The sequence below is a fragment of the Salvia splendens genome, chromosome 18 (assembly GCF_004379255.2).
Source record: "Salvia splendens isolate huo1 chromosome 18, SspV2, whole genome shotgun sequence".
In the NCBI taxonomy this organism is placed as follows: domain Eukaryota; kingdom Viridiplantae; phylum Streptophyta; class Magnoliopsida; order Lamiales; family Lamiaceae; genus Salvia; species Salvia splendens.
Window position 1 is genome coordinate 1,825,385 of NC_056049.1, and position 18,563 is coordinate 1,843,947.

Here is an 18,563-nt window from a genome sequence, read left to right on the forward strand (position 1 = left end):
AATTCAGTATCTTTTCAAAATATTTTTCTATTATATTTTTATTATTTTTAAAAAATTAATATTACGATTTATTTTTTCAGATCATAGTAGTATGAAATAATTCAATAGAATAACGATATTAAAATGTTACATATATACAAAATATTTTTTTACACTTCAATTCAATTAGATCGCATGATTTAGTCCAAATACTACTAGCTCCCACAATTTAGTTCAAATACAAGCTCGTCGCCTGTACAGCTCCAGGACCTGTTTCTTTTTCTTCACCCTCCCAAAAAGCTCGAGAAAGATCGCATTGTAATCTGGTTCTCTTCTCTTTAGCACGCAACTCTTCAACCCTTGCCAAAACTTTTTCCTTCAAACAAACAAACAAACAAACGTCCAATAGCAAACAATTAACAAGAGATAATAAGCTAACAGATTTTATAATGTCAATAAAAATCATTGAAAAAGCCATAGCTTAATAAAGCAGTAAACTATATCTCCCACTTGAACTACCTAGAAGAGGTTTAGGTTCATGATTATAAAGAACCATATTGCTCAATAAAGTTTATATAAGTCCTTTCATGTGCAGTCCTCTACAATAAGTGTGTTGTCATTTCTACATACAATGAAGGACTTCATAAACTAAAATTCACTGGTAATTTTTGCTTACTAACCAAAAGAGAATGCACCCTTAGTAACAATATAAGTTGCACCCCACTGAATCCTAAGTTGCAAATCCAAAAAGAGGGATCACACGGCTAATGGAACAAATCAAGGCCATTTTAGCGCAGGATGATGCTAATTTCAACAAAGATGACAGAGGAAATTTCATGGCATTCAATACAAATGACAAAATAGATCTCATGAACTGATAGTATATTACACCAATTCACCTAAACTGAAAATGTAAAGAAGTAAAACTCCATCAAGTCGATTTCTATAAGTCCAGCTACTCTTAACAAAAAAATCATCTAGAAACAAAGAGGGTGAGGGTCTGAAGTTGCATGTCATTTATCAACTGTTTCAACAGACATCAAATTCAGAATTTCAAAGACTAGACTTTTTCTTTCTACACGACAATCTCAAATTCTCAATCATATGCAAAGTAGGTAGTCGAATAAATGGAACATATAGAAGCATGCTGATTTGAATTACCTCATAAACCCACTTAGGTAACTGAAGCTGAAAGGAAAGCATGCTGAGCCTGAGAGCGAGGAAGTCTGAGAGCTAGATGATTCTACACAGAACAATCAATCAGATATCAGTGATCCATTTTATCAGCTATCAAAAGCCTGTTGCATATAGCATCTTAGATAGCATTTTCACCACATGAGAAGAGAGGTCCAAAATCAGGAAGTTAATAACATATCATCACTTTCATTTATAACACATCAATAAGCTTCCACCACAATACAAAAACATACATCAGTCAGTGAAAGTAGCAAACAATTTGACATCAAAATATCAAATATTAATCATCTAATTAAACACACCAATCAAAATTTTAAGATCCACATATTCCAATTAAAGTAACACGAGCAGATTTGTAGAAGAGGTTGACCTGATGAGCAAATATAATAAGAATTCTTGGTGTTGTTGAGTTGAAGCCGAGAAGAGAACGGCGAGCTCAAGCCAACAACAGCTGCAACGGTTATCTGATGAGCTCAAGTCGAAATAAAATTAGTGAGCTCATTCATAATTTGCACATGTTGTTTATGGATTCCTCAAATTTGTATGATCAGTAACTCAACTCTAGTTTCCATCATAAACACATTCCTTGCTAGCCAAATCAGATCAAACATTTTCCCACAAACATACACTGTAATGTTAGAAGTGCCATAAACTATTGACATTTACTATATGGAGAAATGTGGGAAGAGATGGAGTTTTGAGTAACTATGATATGCCTATTTTTCTACTTTTTTTTTCATTTTGGAAGTATTCATTACATACTAATTCTGCCATCGTTCTTTTTCTTTTCTGCTTTCTTTCTTTGTTACTCCATAATATTCACTACTACAAAAATCTGAACTGCAAAATACATCAAATTGGATTCCACATGCTCAATCAAACAAAATGCAGTTTTCTTAAACAATTTGACCACAAATCAAACCTAACTAGCACCAGCATTTCTAATTTCCAATTTCCCTAATTTCTTCAGCAATCTCACGGTGCATCCAACACCTGTGCTCGCAAATTTGTGCTTGTAAACATGCATCTTTTTTTTGTAGTGTCAATCTAAAATAGGTTAAGTTCTGTAACGTTAATTGTAATATTTAGATAAATAATACATAAGAATTAGTCCTAGTTATTAATATCTCTAGTCTACGTGATAATAATTACCCTTTCGTTTTTATCATAATTTTTTTTATCATCTATAAAATATATCACTTATTAGAATACTCCATAAACAGAATACAATTTTATATTTATATATTTTTTATTATTTTAACATGGTCCATATATTTGTATTAATATTATAATAACAGTGTAATTAGTTAATGGAGAGTCTGGAGACCTACTTACCATTTATTATAAAAATGAATCGAGATTTCTAATCATAGGGCTGACCAAAATGCTTAATCGGGACTCGTAACTGCAGACGAAAGAATACAGTATTATCTAAATCTGTCGACATCAATCATTATTCCAAGAATCCCCTTAAGTTCAACCTAGGACTATACATATATAACAATAATTTTCATTTTGATAAATTTAGGAGTTTTTCTTTTCATTGAAAGTTTAGAAAAGATGGGCCAACAAGCTAATAGCCCAATTTATATGCTCAATTTAATTGACAACCCAAATCAGATGGGCCACACACAGCCCTTAGGCTGAATATCCAATAAGCCCATCGTTTGGGTTACTGAGGCCCACTAAATGATTTCTCTCACCTTCATACTTTTGGAACCATGCAATCTAAAGTAGCACCCCTCATCTCCTTGGCATTCTCGATAATTAAATTTGTTGAAAGATTGCCATCGAAGAAGAATTTGATAAGAACGCAAGTTGAAGAAGATAAACATCCTTTTTGAGAAACCGAAATTGGAAAACTCTTATTGATCAAATTGCTGATGTATACAACTGATTTTTTTTTCACTCACTCTAAAATGAGCTAACAAACTAACTATTTATACTAGAACTTAAGTGAAAGAGATCTTCACAAAAGTTTGTTGAGTCAGTTCGTAACCGCCTCCAACGGCTATTTTTCTTTGTCCTTGATCAAGTTATATTCCTTTCTCCTTGATCAAGCTATCTTCCTATCTCTTGATCAAGCTGTCTCCTTTTCTCTTTCTCCTTGATCAAGCTACTGCTCCATCGAACGTACATGCCTTGATCAGCTAATAATGCTAACAAAATTGACGACACTCTTTTCGACAATGGTCTTGGCTCTTCTCGTGCTTTCCAGATCGACAGCTTCTCCTCGGCTTTTCCCTTCCCGAAATTCTCAGTTTCTTACTGCCTCTCTGGCAATGAAGAGTTGCTGGAAAGAAAGAACTATACAATGAACGCTTCATTCTTCTCCCTCTTTCTCTTCCTCATCGACAGCCTGCTCCCACTAATGCCAGAAAACGAACTTCACTCTATTCTCATGCACTACTTTGGTGCACACTACACACAATGGCGTAGCGTAGTGTTATTTTTCTAGGGTCTAATTTGCCTTTTAGACTCTAAAATAGCATAGAAATCTTACTAGCCTTGGAGAATTGGCTACCTTTAGCCATGAGTAACTATAGCCTTTTTCGGCAGCTATTGTAAATATTCAATATATTGTCAAGAAATAGCTATACCAATAAAATCTAGATACATTTGTATTTGTATTTGACGTATGTATGTCTTTTGTTAATGCTAATTACTTTTTTTCGTATACATATACTTCCTTCGTGTTATTTATAGTCTCATTTTGACTTGGCACACATTTTAAGAAATTATTTGACTTGTGAAGAAAAATAGGTAAATGAGTTAGTGGAGGTGAACCTCACTTTTCTATATTTATTTTATGATAGAATATGAGTGAAATGAATTAGTTGAATGATGGATCCACTCGTCTAAAATAAAATAAAAATAAATAAAACTTAAATCACAAATGTACCAAATGTAAAATGAAGTTTAATCCAAGACAGAGAACATTTTTAGGCGAAATTGATTAGTTGAGATTAATTAAATAGGGTTTAATTAAGTTGGATCTCAGTTAAAACTAAAGTTGTAACGTTTAAGTAGCAAACAAGTCCAACACGACGCAGGCCCATTTCAAGATTTAAATCCAAACAATTTCTAAAGTTGGGCCCAAATTCGCTATAAATTGGCCCAAAAAATAAATCGGAATTGAAACCCATCTCTCTCGCAGCGCCGTCGGCTCCGCCGTTGCTCCGCCGTATCACTGATTATCCCTTTATTTGTTGGACAAACTAAAGCTATGCAAGTCAGTATTAGTATATGATATTTCAATTTTGTAGGTATATTGCATTGCTTATGCATGATCTTTTGATCAATCAATTGATGAAGATTTACAATATGTGAATTGTAGATGGTGAATGAAGATAGAATTAGCAACTTGCCTAGTTATATTTTGATATCTATAATCTCTCGACTCACTCTCCAAGAAGCTAATTCTACGTGCATATTTTCTACTCGATGGCGGCATCTCCATACTTACGTCATTCATCTCAGTTTCCCCATATATAAATTGGGGGATGACACAATTTCAACTTACTCAAAAATGGTTGCCCATGTCTTGAATTCACATGGAGGCACTCGTATAAAAGAGTTCAGATTGAGCATGTCCAAAGGTCGCAATTTTGAGAGGTGGTTTGAGTTTGCCCTATATAAGAAAGCTGAAATAATTCATTTAGATGCTGACCATGATATTGAAAACGCGTGAAATAATTTTCACGTGTTTTCTTGCGTTTGGTTCGGCTGGTTGAAGCATGTCGTTCATTAGACAAACTTGTGATTAATTTGGGTACATGATATATGTTGATCCATTAGTCATTACATTAATATGGTGCTTGTTTATAGTTTGCGAAGACGTTTCCACGTATGCTGCCCTTTCATAATGAAGACATGTTAAAAACATATGTTGGACCTAGATGCGAGTTATCTCTAAAGTATTTGGAAATCTTACAATATTTTGGTGCAACATAACAATTGGCTCTCACTTTGTACCTAATCGATAATGCTATATCTCTTAAAAAAGTGACTGTGGTGGCTCGAGATGAAGAGGCATTAGCTCGTGCGCGCCATGATTTTCGTCATATTACATCAGTTAGTATTTTAGTTATGTAACTATTGTAGTCTATTCTCTACTTATTGTGAACTTATTTTATTTCAAAATGCAAGAACTGTGATACGAACGGGAGGTCCAAGGCCAAGGCGGACGCGACCACGGCTCCCCTTAGGCTGCCCGGAAGGCTCGTCACGAGATCCATGAGACAAAAGCTTCGAGAGGGCGTTTCAAACTTCATCTCGAGGGCAATGGAGGAGGCAGACGGAACCCCCCGGTCGGGCGAATCCACCCCTCCAAAATGCCCGATCAGGCGTTTGTGCACTAAGTGTAGTCCACGTTCCAGAGAGTTCGCCCGGTCGGGCGAACTCACCATCCCAAAACGCCCGACCAGGCGTTTGACAAAGCAGCGGCGGAGTCCAGAGAGTTCACCCGGTCGGGTGATTCCACCTTTCCAAAACACCTGACCAGGCGTATTCGACAACAGGCGAGGAGTCCAGAGAATTCGTCCGGCCGGGCGATTTCACATGTCCAAAACGCCCGACCGGGCGTTTTAACTATTTTAGCCGAATTTCTTGTTTTTTGAACCATTTACTTGGGATTCCAACCCTAGCTATAAATACTATTTTGTAAGACTTTTGTTGGCAGACTTTGATGAATGATATTTTGAAGACTACTTTGAGAGCATCTCCCTTGTGAGATTTTTATCCAAATTCCTACATGTAGGTTGCTTGGTTTATGTTAATTAGACTAGATCAAGTATATGTATGCATTTATGGTGGTGTAGTCATGAATGTGGAGCCTATGAAGTGTTTGCTTTGGATGAAAGCAGCCTAGGGTTGCCCATATCTTCTTGTGGAAGGTCATAGGTCCCCAAAGAGGATTCCTCTCTCTTTACACCTTTCTTTCCTTTTCTTACCTCTCCACCAAACTCCTTTTGAGCCTAGTTTTTGTGGCTAGGTCAACCTATCCTTTTTTTATCTTAACTACAAAAATTGGAGTCAAACACTATTTTGGGTATTTCTTGGGCACATGGAAGGATTCTCTCACAAGAATCCTTATCAAACAATTTTGACATTATTAGTATTATTTATATTTATTATTAATAGTTATTCATAGCTTCCTTTAAACTAATGTTTCGTTGTTGCCTTGATATTGAGATTAGGGTTCATGAAAGATCGCGCAGAAACACTCTTTACACCTTTCTTTCCTTTTCTTACCTCTCCACCAAACTCCTTTTGAGCCTAGTTTTTGTGGCTAGGTCAACCTATCCTTTTTTTTATCTTAACTACAAAAATTGGAGTCAAACACTATTTTGGGTATTTCTTGGGCACATGGAAGGATTCTCTCACAAGAATCCTTAGACCATCCACAACGGGACTCGCCGGCGTCTCGCGTCTCGTCTCAGCGAGACGAGACCCCGGCGAGACGCGTTGCAGCCTCCATCTCGTCCCGTCTCGTCGCGCGTCTCGTCGCGCGACTCGTCTCGCCGAGCCAGGAGACGAGCTGGCTCGCCACGCGCCTCGGCGACGTGGCGCAGCCCGGCGTCGTGCGTGACGCCCACTCGCCGGCCCGCGAGTGGGCGTCGTCACGTGCTGACGCAATAAATATTTTTTTTAAAAAAAAAATCGAATTTAAATAAAAAAAAAAAAATTTGTAACGGTATTATTACCGTTTTTTTGTTTTTTTTTTATATTTTTTTTGTTTTTTATTAAATTTTTTACTCTATAAATACTCCTAAACCCATCCTCATTTACACACAACTACACATCTATTCTTCATATCATCTAAATTTTCTCTCAAATTTTCGCTGAAATTTTCATAACCCAACTCAAGATGTCCGGCGACGGCGAGGGCAACTATGGCGGCTCCGGCTCCGGCGGGTGGGATCTCAACTCATTCGGCGATTGGGAGAACATGATCAACACATTGGGCGGTGGAGGTTCGTCAACGCCGGGGACCCAGGGTTCGGCGACGCCGGGGGGGTACCAACCACCCAATTTTGACCTTGATGCATATGTTCGTCCCAACGTCCCGCGGTTTTCGCAGGGATTATCCCAGATCCGGGAGGATTTTCCAGTTGATCCCACGCCGGGAGTAGGCCGAGGCGGTGGAGGTGGCCGAGGCGGTGGAGGTGGCCGAGGCAGTGTACAACCCCAGACGGGCGAGGACGAGGAGGAAGAAGAGGAAGAGGATCTTGGCCGACATCCGTACAACAACCTCGAAACGATGGCGGTGTACAACGCCTGGATCACGGTCTCGTACGATCCCATCGTCGGGAATCAACAAACCCGGAAGTGTTTCTGGGAAAAGGTTGTCGAGGTCTACCACCAAATAAAGCCGAACCGCTCCCGCAAGCGCACAGTTAAAATGATCCGCTGTCACTTTGACCGAGTCGACCGACAGGTCAAAAAATTCTGCGGCATCTACTCGGCGGAAGAGGCGCGCTACCAAAGCGGCGCCACGGCCACCGACATTTTGACGTCCGCTTTGCGCGCCTACTACCAGGACGAGGGACATCAATTCAGATTTGTTGATGTTTGGCGCGCCGTCAAGGACGAGGAACGATGGGCCGGCGGTTTCCGCTCCAGCTCGGGCTCAAACTCGAAGCGCACGAAGCATACGGCGAGTGGCCAATACTCGTCTAGTGCTGGTGCGTCTGGTGGTGACACTGCTGAAGGCATCAGCCAACATGATGCTGAATCCCAGGAGTTTGCGGGTACGGTCGGCGATGCAGGAGGATCCGCGAGTACGCGCCGTCGGCCGCAAGGGACGAAGGCGGCGAAAGCGGCTAGAGCAAGGAAGGGCCGAGGCGAATCAAGCCAGCCGGCCTCAGGATCGGGCTCGCGAGGAGGCTCGGACACACTTATGGTGGCGTACATGACCGCCACAATGGCGGACACTTCCCGCTTCTCGCACTCCCAATACGCGGCCTGGTGGAACGGAATTGTGCATATGGCAGCACAACTTGGCCTTCCGACTCCCCCTCAACCTCGACCGCCTCCGGAGGATGATTAGCCCTTCCGATTAATTTTTTTTTATTTTGTGTGTTTTTTTATTTTGTGTGTTTTTTTATTTTGTGTGTTTTTTTTATTTTGTGTGTTTTTTTATTTTGTGTGTTTTTTAATTTTGTTTTAATTTTAATAAAGTGTGTTTGTTTAAATTGAATTGGGTTTTAAAAAAAATTATAAATTAAATTGAATGAATAGTAATTAAGAGACGGTATAGAGACGGTTAAGAGACGGAGCGTTGCAGCCTCCGTCTCTTAGTTAAGAGATGGAGGAAAAAAGGACAGTGGGGCCCTCAAATAGTGCTCAAATAGTAGTTAAGAGACGGTTTAAGAGACGGTATAGAGACAGCGTTGTGGATGGCCTTATCAAACAATTTTGACATTATTAGTATTATTTATATTTATTATTAATAGTTATTCATAGCTTCCTTTAAACTAATGTTTCGTTGTTGCCTTGATATTGAGATTAGGGTTCATGAAAGATCGCGCAGAAACACTACAACTCAATGTTGTTGTGAAATGCTATTCCCTATATCTTTGAAAAATAGTCTCATTTAGCTATTTTGTATTGTCCAAAAAAAAAATAATACAGCAGTAAAGTTTTTATCTCATATTTTATCCACTTTTTCTCATCGGTCATACTTTATCTATTTTTTCTAATCTTTCTTTTACTATACTCGTTTTCTCTCATTCTCTCCCACTTTATCAATTTTCTATTAAAACTCGTGCCGTCGTCCAGAAATGGAGACTATTTTTTGATGGACGGAGTGAGTATTGCACATTAGTTTAGATACCTTAAATCTAGGAAATGACATAGATTTGGAAATTGTCCATATGAGATTCAAGCTCTTCCAGAAATTTATCCTTAAATCAAATATTTGGAAATCCGTCAGTAATTTCTGAAATTTTATTTTTAAAGGCAAATGGACGGAAAAACCATGAATTTTGATCAAGTTCTGGTCTACTCTACAACTTTGAAAACCCGTCATAAAAATTACTATAAATTTTACAATTTTCTCAATTTTTCAGTGACAAACTATTCTGATTTCCGATTTCTAATATATGGTTTATTTGATACACACATGTTTTAAATTGATGACTTAGTTGAGTTATTAGGTAAGCATGTTGAGAAAAATGGTACTCCATCTGTCTCGCAAAGTTTGTTCCAGTTTGACCTGATGCACATTTTAAGAAATTGTTTGACTTTGTATTAAATGGAGGTGTGTAGTGGAATAAGGGTCCCACATTGAGGAGATTGAACGATGTATTTAATATCTATTTTTGATAGATTTCAAGTGGGACAAATTTTATGGAACGGACGGAAAAATAAAATGTAACAAATCTTGTGGGACAGATGGAATATTATGTAAAATTCATTGGTGGTATGTCCTAGTTTTTTTATTTTTTTTTATTTTTTTATTTTTTTTTGGTGGTATGTCCTAGTTGAATGTTTTAGGATGTTACATTTGATAACATTTCGCCCAAATTAAATCATGTGACAAAATTGAGAAATATACTGAAATTAATAATTTATATAATTGATTTTTAAAATTGCAAGACATACAGTTGTTTGATTAAAATTTATACATATGATAATTTACATACTATAGTGTGACCAAAATTTATACTAATTTTTATAATAAATACTCTTTTTTAAGCATACGTTGCCTATAGAATGAAGTCTACACCACTTGGATGACTCACTGGGAACACACCACATAATTAGATTAGTTACATGAATACATGATAAATTGATGGCTGTGCCTTGTTTGCGAAGACGCATTAGGTTGTGGACGACATGATTTTAGACATATTAAATCAACTAGCAATTTGCCACTTACATGGAGTATTGAATGAGTTAGCTTATACCCCCTTCGTCTCTAATAATTTATCACTATTTGATTAGGTATCGGTTTTAAGAAATGTAATAAAAAGTGGATTGAAAAAGTTAATAGCATGAGTCCTATTTTTATATATTAATTTTATAATAAAATGTGAGCGAAAATGAGCTAGTGGAATGTGTGTTCCACTACCAAAAATTGTAAAAGTGAAAAGTGACAAATTTTTAGGGACGAACAAAAATGAAAATAAGTGACAAATTTTCAGGGACGAAAGGAGTATTGTTGTTTGTCTATTTTATTTCGCTTTCCTAGTTATTATAGATAGACTTGGAAAATCGTACAAATTAAATTTTTATCAAGTCAATCTGATATAGACTCAACTCAATAAGATCTAACTTGAATCCAATCCATTAATGAAATCCTCGCCCTAACGCAAAATCTCACTTGCTACTTTCAAACTCAAACACAACTTACATTCGGCAAGAACACGAATAATCAAGTCTAATACATTACATTTTTCGTATGCATATGCCTTTATGTCTTTTACCCCATACACAAAATACACTTATCCGTCATTTTAATTTAAGATGTTTCCTACGCATGTGAATGAGGAGCACCATATTTATAAATTTATGATGTTTCTATGCGTATAATTATTTTTCTATATATAAATCATCACTATAAAAGAAAAATATTTATTCACATTTGACAAAATAAAAAAGGTAAAGCCTTCACTCAAAATTCGACCGTTTGCATCCACGTGGCGTCTCACGATTCGCAGCAATTTCAAATTTTCAAATTTCAAAATGGGAGCTGAGGCAAAGACAGAAAAAGGTGAAGAAAAAAAAGAAAGCTGAGACATTGTTTCCACTTTTTACTCTTTCGAGCTTCAGAATATCTCAACTCAAAGCCTGAAACAGAAACCTCGATGCCCAAAATATAAATTACTCTGATTAAATTAATTGATTAATTATTAAATAAAAATGTCAACTTCAAGAATTCCTCTGCAGCTATATATATACAGTTAAAGCCCTCCCGCTTTCTTGATTAATCCTCAGCTTGATTTGAATCTCTCCCTCTCCATTGGGTGAAAAAGACTCCATTGTTTCAGTTCCCTTCTTTATGATTCTTGAAATTCTTGAATGCCATTGTTGTTGAAGGCTGTTTGATGAGCTAAAGGGTAGAGAGATTGTGATTTTCTTTTAAATATCCACAGCTTTTGAAATTTGAATGAATTTTGTAGCTTGATTGTAGAAAAGAATCAATCTTTCAGCTCCCTTCTTTTATGATTCTTGAATTCGATTGTTGAATTCGACTTAGGTTTTGGAGGGTTTTGAGGGTTTTGAGCAAATTGGGGATTTTATCCGTTTTAAGGTTGTTTTGAGATGAGAGAAGAAATCCCATCTGAGAACAGAGTGAAGGCATCGAGATTTGCTGATCAAAACGAGGCTCCAAAGGATCAAAACCGCGGAAATGCGAAAGGAAACAGCAATTTTTCGAGGATGAAGTCCTCGTGGGGGTCTCAGATAGTGAAGGGATTCTCAGCTGCAGACAAGAAGACTAAAACCCGAGTTCTGCATGCCTCGGCTCAGGTGAAGAAGCCGCCCCTCAACACCTCGGATGTCTCCTACCCGAAGACTCACACAGCGGCTCCCAATTCAAGGATCAAGAGGTCCCTCATTGCTGACCTCTCCTGCTCGATCAATGCCAAGCAGGTTCATCCACAGGCTGTTCTTAGCCACAGCAAGACGAAGTCGATTGGCTCGTCCGAGGACTTGTTTCATGAGATTGATCATTTGAGGAACCTGCTGCAAGAATCCAAGGATAGGGAGGTGAGCTTGCAGGCTGAGTTGTCTGAGTTCAAGAGGAGTTCGAAGGAGCTTGAGTCGAAGAAGAGTGAAGTCGATGGCCTTTTGAAGAGAGTGGAGTCGCTTGAGAAGGAAAAGGCTAACCTTTCTGGACATGTGGTGTCTTTAGCTTCTGTGATGGGGAAGAACGATGAGGTGGCTGTAGCTGTAGGCCAAGAGCATGATTCGATCGAGTTTGAAGTTGTCGAGCTGAGGCGCTTGAATATGGAGCTGCAGCTTCAAAAGAGGAATCTTTCTGGCAGGATTTCCTCATTGGAGTTTCAGTTGGCCAATATTGCTAAAGTTTCTGAGGTATATGATCTCGATTTTCTTCACTTTAAGATTTGATTACTTTCCATTGTTTGCATTGATTGATCTCTATTAGTATTCAGCTTTGCTGTAGTGATTTAGTTTGGGAGTTCAATGATTGTGTTTATGTAGAATTCTGTTAGTTTCTATCAATTTCCCTAGCATTTTTATTGTGTCTCTTTCTCTGTTGCTGGTCTCGTCTCATGATTCGTTCGTCTGCAGTGTGATGCTCTTGAGAAGATGAAAGCCGAGGCCTCTGTGCTTAGGGATGCGAACGCTGATCTCAGCAAGCAAGTGGAAGGACTGCAAATAAGCAGGATGAATGAAGTGGAGGAGCTAGCTTACCTTAGATGGCTGAACTCGTGTTTGAGAGACGAACTTCGCAGTTGTTCTGGCACAGCTTCAAATAAGCCATCAAGCCCGAGCTCTGTTGATAATAGGAGGGAATCTATATGCTTTTCGCCCTTCAAGATTGATGAGGATTCTGATGAGATTGCCACAAAGAGGCTGTATCTTGTCAAGAAGTTCAAGAAATGGCCAATTACCGATGAAGACTTGCAGCAGATTAAGTATAAAGACAATCTCGTTGCTTGTGGTTGGGACGATCAGCAGACTTCGGGTAGAAGACACTCGATTAGTGGGGTACATTGCTCTCAAGAAGACGGTGTTCTCAACAAGAAACGACAATCTGATAGCTTTATGTGTTCCAAGGATTCGGATAAGAGAGCCGAGGTGCTGGTTTCTCAGAAATATGATTTGGAAGTCTGCAATAGGGCTCTTGTATTCGACAACTGTCAAGAAATTTGTAGGGTGACGGCTTCATTGGATGTCGAAAAGAGGGCCCTAAGGATACCTAATCCCCCTCCGAGGCCTTCCTGCAGTGGTTTAGCTGGACTAAAAGAGGAAGCTTCGATTTCGAGTGTTGCTCCTGCTGCAGCTCTTCTTCCACCGCCTCCTCCCCCTCCGCCTCCCCCTCCTCCAAAATCAACGGCTAGGGCCTCAACGGGGATGGTGCAACGAGCCCCACAAGTGGTTGAGTTCTACCACTCACTCATGAAGAGGGAGTCCAGGAAGGACTGCTTGAATTCATGCAGTGCAGATGCATCGGACGTTGCAAATGTTCGTAGCAGCATGATTGGCGAGATTGAGAACCGATCATCTCATTTGCTAGCGGTGAGTGTCATCATATAATCATATCCTATGTTCAAACCTATTTGTATGCTCAAATCTCAACCATCTCTCTCTTGAGCAGATCAAGGCGGATGTGGAGACTCAAGGCGAATTCGTGAACTCCCTCATACGGGAGGTGAACAATGCGGTCTACCAGAACATTGAAGACGTCGTTGCATTCGTGAAATGGCTTGATGATGAGCTCTGTTTCCTTGTTAGTCCCTTCCCATCACCATACATCTTCCAAATTTGGCCTTATTTGCATTTGTTATTCTATAAACTCCGACTGTGTTACAGGTGGACGAGAGGGCGGTTCTGAAGCATTTTGAGTGGCCAGAGAAGAGGGCAGACACACTGAGAGAGGCAGCATTCGGATACAGAGACCTCAAGAAGTTAGAGCACGAAATCTCAACATACAAGGACGAGCCACGCTTGTCATGTGAGATCGCGTTAAAGAAAATGGCAGCCTTATCCGAGAGGTGATAATCACCTCTTAGCTTCTTCAAGATTCCTGTTTTAGTACTGAAGTGTGACTCATATTGTTGACTAAACGACTTTCCCTTTACAGGATGGAGCGCTCCGTGCATAGTATTCTCCGAACAAGAGATTCGTTGATGAGAAACTGCAAGGAGTTCCATATCCCCACAGATTGGATGCTGGATATGGGAATTCTAAGCAAGGTTTGATCTCTAATTTTCTATGTTTTTATAAATATAAGACAGTGGGAATGAAAGAATTGTGCTATGTTTTATACGAGCATATATTATAAGCAAGAAAAGTTACACATTTAGGATTCTTGGACGCACACAATCATAGTAACTATTCACCTTGAAACATGTGGGAATTCAAACAAGGTTTTGATCTCTGATTTTCTATGTTATGACTAATAATAAGAAATGTGTTATGTTTTATATGAACATATTTAAGCAAGAAAAGTTGCACATTTAGGATTCTTGCACACACACACGCACAAAAAAAAATTCATAGAACCTCTTCACCTTGAAACAAGTGTGAAAAAATTGACATCATTTTGCATTTTCAGATCAAGTTTGGCTCAGTGAAGCTTGCAAAAATGTACATGAAGAGAGTGGCAATGGAACTACAGTTCAAAGGGACGTCGGAGAAGGATTCGTCGTTGGATTATATGGTGCTTCAGGGGGTCAGATTTGCCTTCAGGATTCATCAGGTTTGACACAAATATGGAAACTTCAATTTTTCTGTGTCTTTTTGCAAAGAAAAGATTTTGATTATGGAAAATGTATGTATTTTTGTGCAGTTTGCTGGAGGATTTGATGCTGAAACAATGCATGCATTCGAGGAGCTTCGAGATCTTGCTGTTGTTCTGAGCAAAAATGGAGATTGAAGATGTAATTTTGATCTGTGCTTACCATCTCAGTAAGCATAGAAAAATGCTTCAAGAATATTGTTTTGGTAAAATTTAGAGTAAATGATTTTTTTTTCAAGGGTTGTTAAATTTTGGTGATATTTGATGTTAAAATGTGGTTCTTGATTTAGTTGAGATTATAATAAATTAAAGATTCTTGCAATAATTTAGGTCGTATTCTAAATTTAGTTGAGTACTTGCACTATTCATGTTCTTTTGATGTGAATGAAAATGGAAAAATGAGATACTTTAAAAATCTGATTTATGAATTAGTATAAAATTTAAATAGTGTCACGTGGCACATTGTGATTGGACGAGGCGAAGGAGAATGGCGCGCAAGCGTGCTCTCTGCACGGAGCTGCGGATGCTCTTAGCCTCTTACAACGACGGTTCGAGCTCAACTTATATTTACGAGACCAAACCAACTCAAACACAACCTTTAATGCAAAACGAACTTAAATGTTCGTCTCAATTCGACTCGTTTCCTATAGTACTCGCTTGAAACAAACAACTCTCTCCCTCTCTCTCTCTCGCGCACGTTTATACTAGCATGCTTCTGCATCGATCAACGGAGGCACCGGAGAGTCGAGCCGAGGAACGTAGCCTTCATCTTGAAGCTCCACAAGAAGATGATCAAGCAACTGGTAGATCTGAGAAGCCTCTTGGTGATTCTTATCTGCAGCTGCAAACACATTGTTACAGTTCTTCACTTCAATCCAACTAAACCCTGGTATTTTCTGCACTCCCCTCTCTTTCATAACGCTCCGAATCTCGTCCACCCGGCCCCACGTCCCGGAATCCGCGTGCAGATTCGACAGCAGCACATAGTAGCCAGAGTTCTGTGGGTCCAGCTGCGAAAGCTGCTTGGACGCCACCTCTGCAAGCTCGACATCCCCGTGAATCCTGCACGCGCCGAGCAGGGTTCCCCAAACACCCGCGTCCGGACTATAAGGCATTTCTCCGATCACCCCGAACGCCTCTCCTAGACGCCCTGCGCGGCCCAACATATCAATCAAGCACGCGTAATGCTCCCTCCTCGCAGGGATCTTGTGTTCTTCGACCATCATGTTGAAGTAGCGCCTCCCTTCCTCGACCCTCCCTGCGTGGCCACAGGCAGACATTATCGCTAGAAATGTGACTGAGTCGGGCTCGTACCCCTCGCCCTCCATTGCATCGAACAGGGTCAGGCATTCCTGCAGACGGCCGTGGTTGCCATAAGCAGCGATGATGCTGTTCCAAGAAACCTCGTTTCTCGACTCCATCACATCAAAAACGCGCTGCGCCAAGCCCAAGTTGCCGCATTTAGCGTACATGTCTATCAAAGCACTACTAGCGAAGAGATCCAGCTCGAACCCGCCTCTCACCATGAAGCCGTGCAGCTCCTTCCCATGGCGAAGAGACGACAAACTCGCGCAAGCGGATAACGCTGCTGATATACTCACACAATCGTATCTCGCCCCCTCTTCCAATCCCATCTCCCGGAAAATATCTAGTGCCATCTCCGGCTTCCCATTCTGGCAACAATTCATGATGATCGAGTTCCAACACACGGAATCGCGTTCTAGGGTTCTCTCAAACACCCGGTGGCCAAGATCCAGCCTCCCACATTTAGCATACATGTCCGTTAACGCGCTTGCAATGTAACATCTTCCTTCAAGCCCTCGCCTAATGATGCTACCGTGCAGCTCTTTCCCTAACGCTAAGGCCATCGAGCCTGCACAAGCCGGTAGAGTGCTTGCAAACGTGACAGCATTAGGCGTCATTTTCCTCTCAACCAAGCACCGGAAAATCTCCAGAGCATCGCTATTCATCCCATTGAGAGCAAAGCCTGAGATCATCGCAGTGCAGATGACAATGTCCATAGCAGGGCTCTGTTCAAAGACCTTCCGCGCCATATCCGCACTCTTGCACTTGAAATACATATCTATAAGCGCATTCGTCAAGAACAAATCAAGAAACACCGCGTTTCTAACAATGTAGCCGTGAATCTCCTTCCCTAAGTCCAGATGCCCTAATTCCGGAACCAAAGGGAGCAAGCTTGCAAAAGTGACAGAGTCTGGTTTGACATCCGAGCGAATCAATCTACTAAACAAATCAAGAGCCTCGTCCATGAGCCCGTTCTGGACATATCCTCCGATCATACTATTCCACGCGACAATATTATCCTGCACGACGTGATCAAACAGCCTCCTTGCCTCAGAGAAGCAACGACCCTTTGCATACAACGCAACCAACGTGTTAGCCACCGAAGACTGCATCTCGAAGCCACACCTGATAACCAAACCATGAAGCTGAGCTCCCAAATTCAACATCGATTTCGAGCCACACTGTTTAAGAAGACAAGTATACGTCACAGCATTAGGCTCAACTTCAGCCCTCCTCATTTCCTCAAACAATTCAACCAATTCACCCTCCAAACCCTCGAATTTCAAGTAACCGTTTAGCATTACGTTCCACAACACCACATCTCTGTGAGGCAATTTATCAAACACCTTCCGCGCATCACCCAAACAATCATTTTCCGCATAAAAACCAACCAAAGCACTGCCCACATACACATCCAGCTCAAATCCCAAATCTTTCACCATCCGATGCACAAATTTCACCAAACCAACAGCACGAAGACCGCTGCAAGCTTTGATTAAATAAGGGAAAGTGTATTTATCAGGATCGGTGCCGCTGCTGAGCATCTTGAAATAGAGCAAAACCCCCAAATCGAAGCGACCCATCTGCGTAAACCCTCGAATCATCCAATTCCAAGGGGAGGCATACCGCAGATTGAGCTGCCAGAATAGCTTCTTGGCATCGGAATAGCTGCTGCACGAGATATAAACGCCCAAAATCCTCGTCCCCAAAATTCCCTTGTTGAGGAGTCCATTAACTGTGAATTGGGCGTGTATTTGTTGAAGAACGGAGGGGGATTGAGAGGGATTCTTCTGCTCTAGCAGCGGCGCGATGTGGGATGCCAAAACCTCCTGTGTGTAAGGAAAATTGTGCGATTGTTTTGCTGAATGGAGTAATCGGTTAAGAAGCAATGAATCTCGCGATAAAATTGACGAAAATCCTATTCGACATTGATGCGTTAATCGCATTACTTACTAGTTTTCTTAATTTCATGCAGCGATTTTTTCTCACTTCGAAGAAGGAACAAATTCGGCTGATTTTGAAAAAGAATTTATACTAGTTGTTTTTTGTTTAGAAAAAATGGCGTCTTGAACCTTTCCCGCTATGTCGGACCAATTAAGAGGATCAGCAATGGTGTCCGTTCCGGCGAAATTTCGACCTGTGTGCCGGAATTTCGTGGCGGACATCCGCCATGGTGCATGGTAGGCACGGATACGGAGTTCCGTCGAGGACACCACAGTTCCGCGGAATTCCCGTTAATTGCATTAAATGTTTTTTTTAAAATTTCTATAAATACGTCCCGTTGCACTTCATTTCATTCGCACCACTTGTATTAACGAGTATCTCTCTCTCTAAAAATACCTTTCTTTCGAAGAACAATGGAGCACCACGATAGCGATTCCCCCTCCACTAGCGAGTCACCGGCGCCTTATTTTCCCGTCGGCGAGAGTGCTGGAATGCCAGGGATGATGCCCCAATCTCAAATGCCATCGGGAATGATGCCCGGGTACTACAACATGTACTCGCAGTGGTATGGGATGATGCCCTAGATGCCCGGGGCGAGTGCTGGAATGCCGGGGATGATGCCCAGAATGTCAGGAATGATGCCGGGAATGATGCCCCAAATGTCGGGGATGATGATGCCCGGGATGATGCAGGGATCGCATGT

At 40.4% G+C, this 18,563-nt stretch overlaps 2 protein-coding genes across 2 annotated transcripts; one reads left to right on the forward strand and one right to left on the reverse strand.

The window, feature by feature from the left end:
* Positions 1 to 10,964: 10,964 nt before the first annotated feature.
* Positions 10,965 to 14,936, forward strand: LOC121775760 (protein CHUP1, chloroplastic-like). Its single transcript, XM_042172800.1, has 7 exons — positions 10,965 to 12,219; positions 12,439 to 13,389; positions 13,469 to 13,600; positions 13,684 to 13,865; positions 13,955 to 14,066; positions 14,429 to 14,572; positions 14,663 to 14,936. Exons 1-7 carry the CDS (start codon positions 11,446 to 11,448, stop codon positions 14,747 to 14,749), a joined length of 2,382 nt encoding a protein of 793 aa, XP_042028734.1. The 5' UTR covers positions 10,965 to 11,445; the 3' UTR covers positions 14,750 to 14,936.
* A 95-nt stretch (positions 14,937 to 15,031) lies between these two features.
* On the reverse strand, positions 15,032 to 17,963 carry LOC121776472 (pentatricopeptide repeat-containing protein At4g21300-like). Its single transcript, XM_042173646.1, has one exon. It carries the CDS (start codon positions 17,860 to 17,862, stop codon positions 15,316 to 15,318), a length of 2,547 nt encoding a protein of 848 aa, XP_042029580.1. The 5' UTR covers positions 17,863 to 17,963; the 3' UTR covers positions 15,032 to 15,315.
* Between the last annotated feature and the right edge of the window lie 600 nt (positions 17,964 to 18,563).

What these genes read in the sequence shown, in the direction of transcription:
- LOC121776472 (XM_042173646.1), bottom strand. Translation starts at nt 17,862, where the DNA reads ATGCGATTAACGCATCAATGTCGAATAGGATTTTCGTCAATTTTATCG.
- LOC121775760 (XM_042172800.1), top strand. Translation starts at nt 11,446, where the DNA reads ATGAGAGAAGAAATCCCATCTGAGAACAGAGTGAAGGCATCGAGATTT. An exon ending in ATGATGAGCTCTGTTTCCTT is followed by an intron (nt 13,601 to 13,683) that starts GTTAGTCCCTTC and finishes ACTGTGTTACAG; the next exon opens with GTGGACGAGAGGGCGGTTCT. An exon ending in ATATGGGAATTCTAAGCAAG is followed by an intron (nt 14,067 to 14,428) that starts GTTTGATCTCTA and finishes TTGCATTTTCAG; the next exon opens with ATCAAGTTTGGCTCAGTGAA.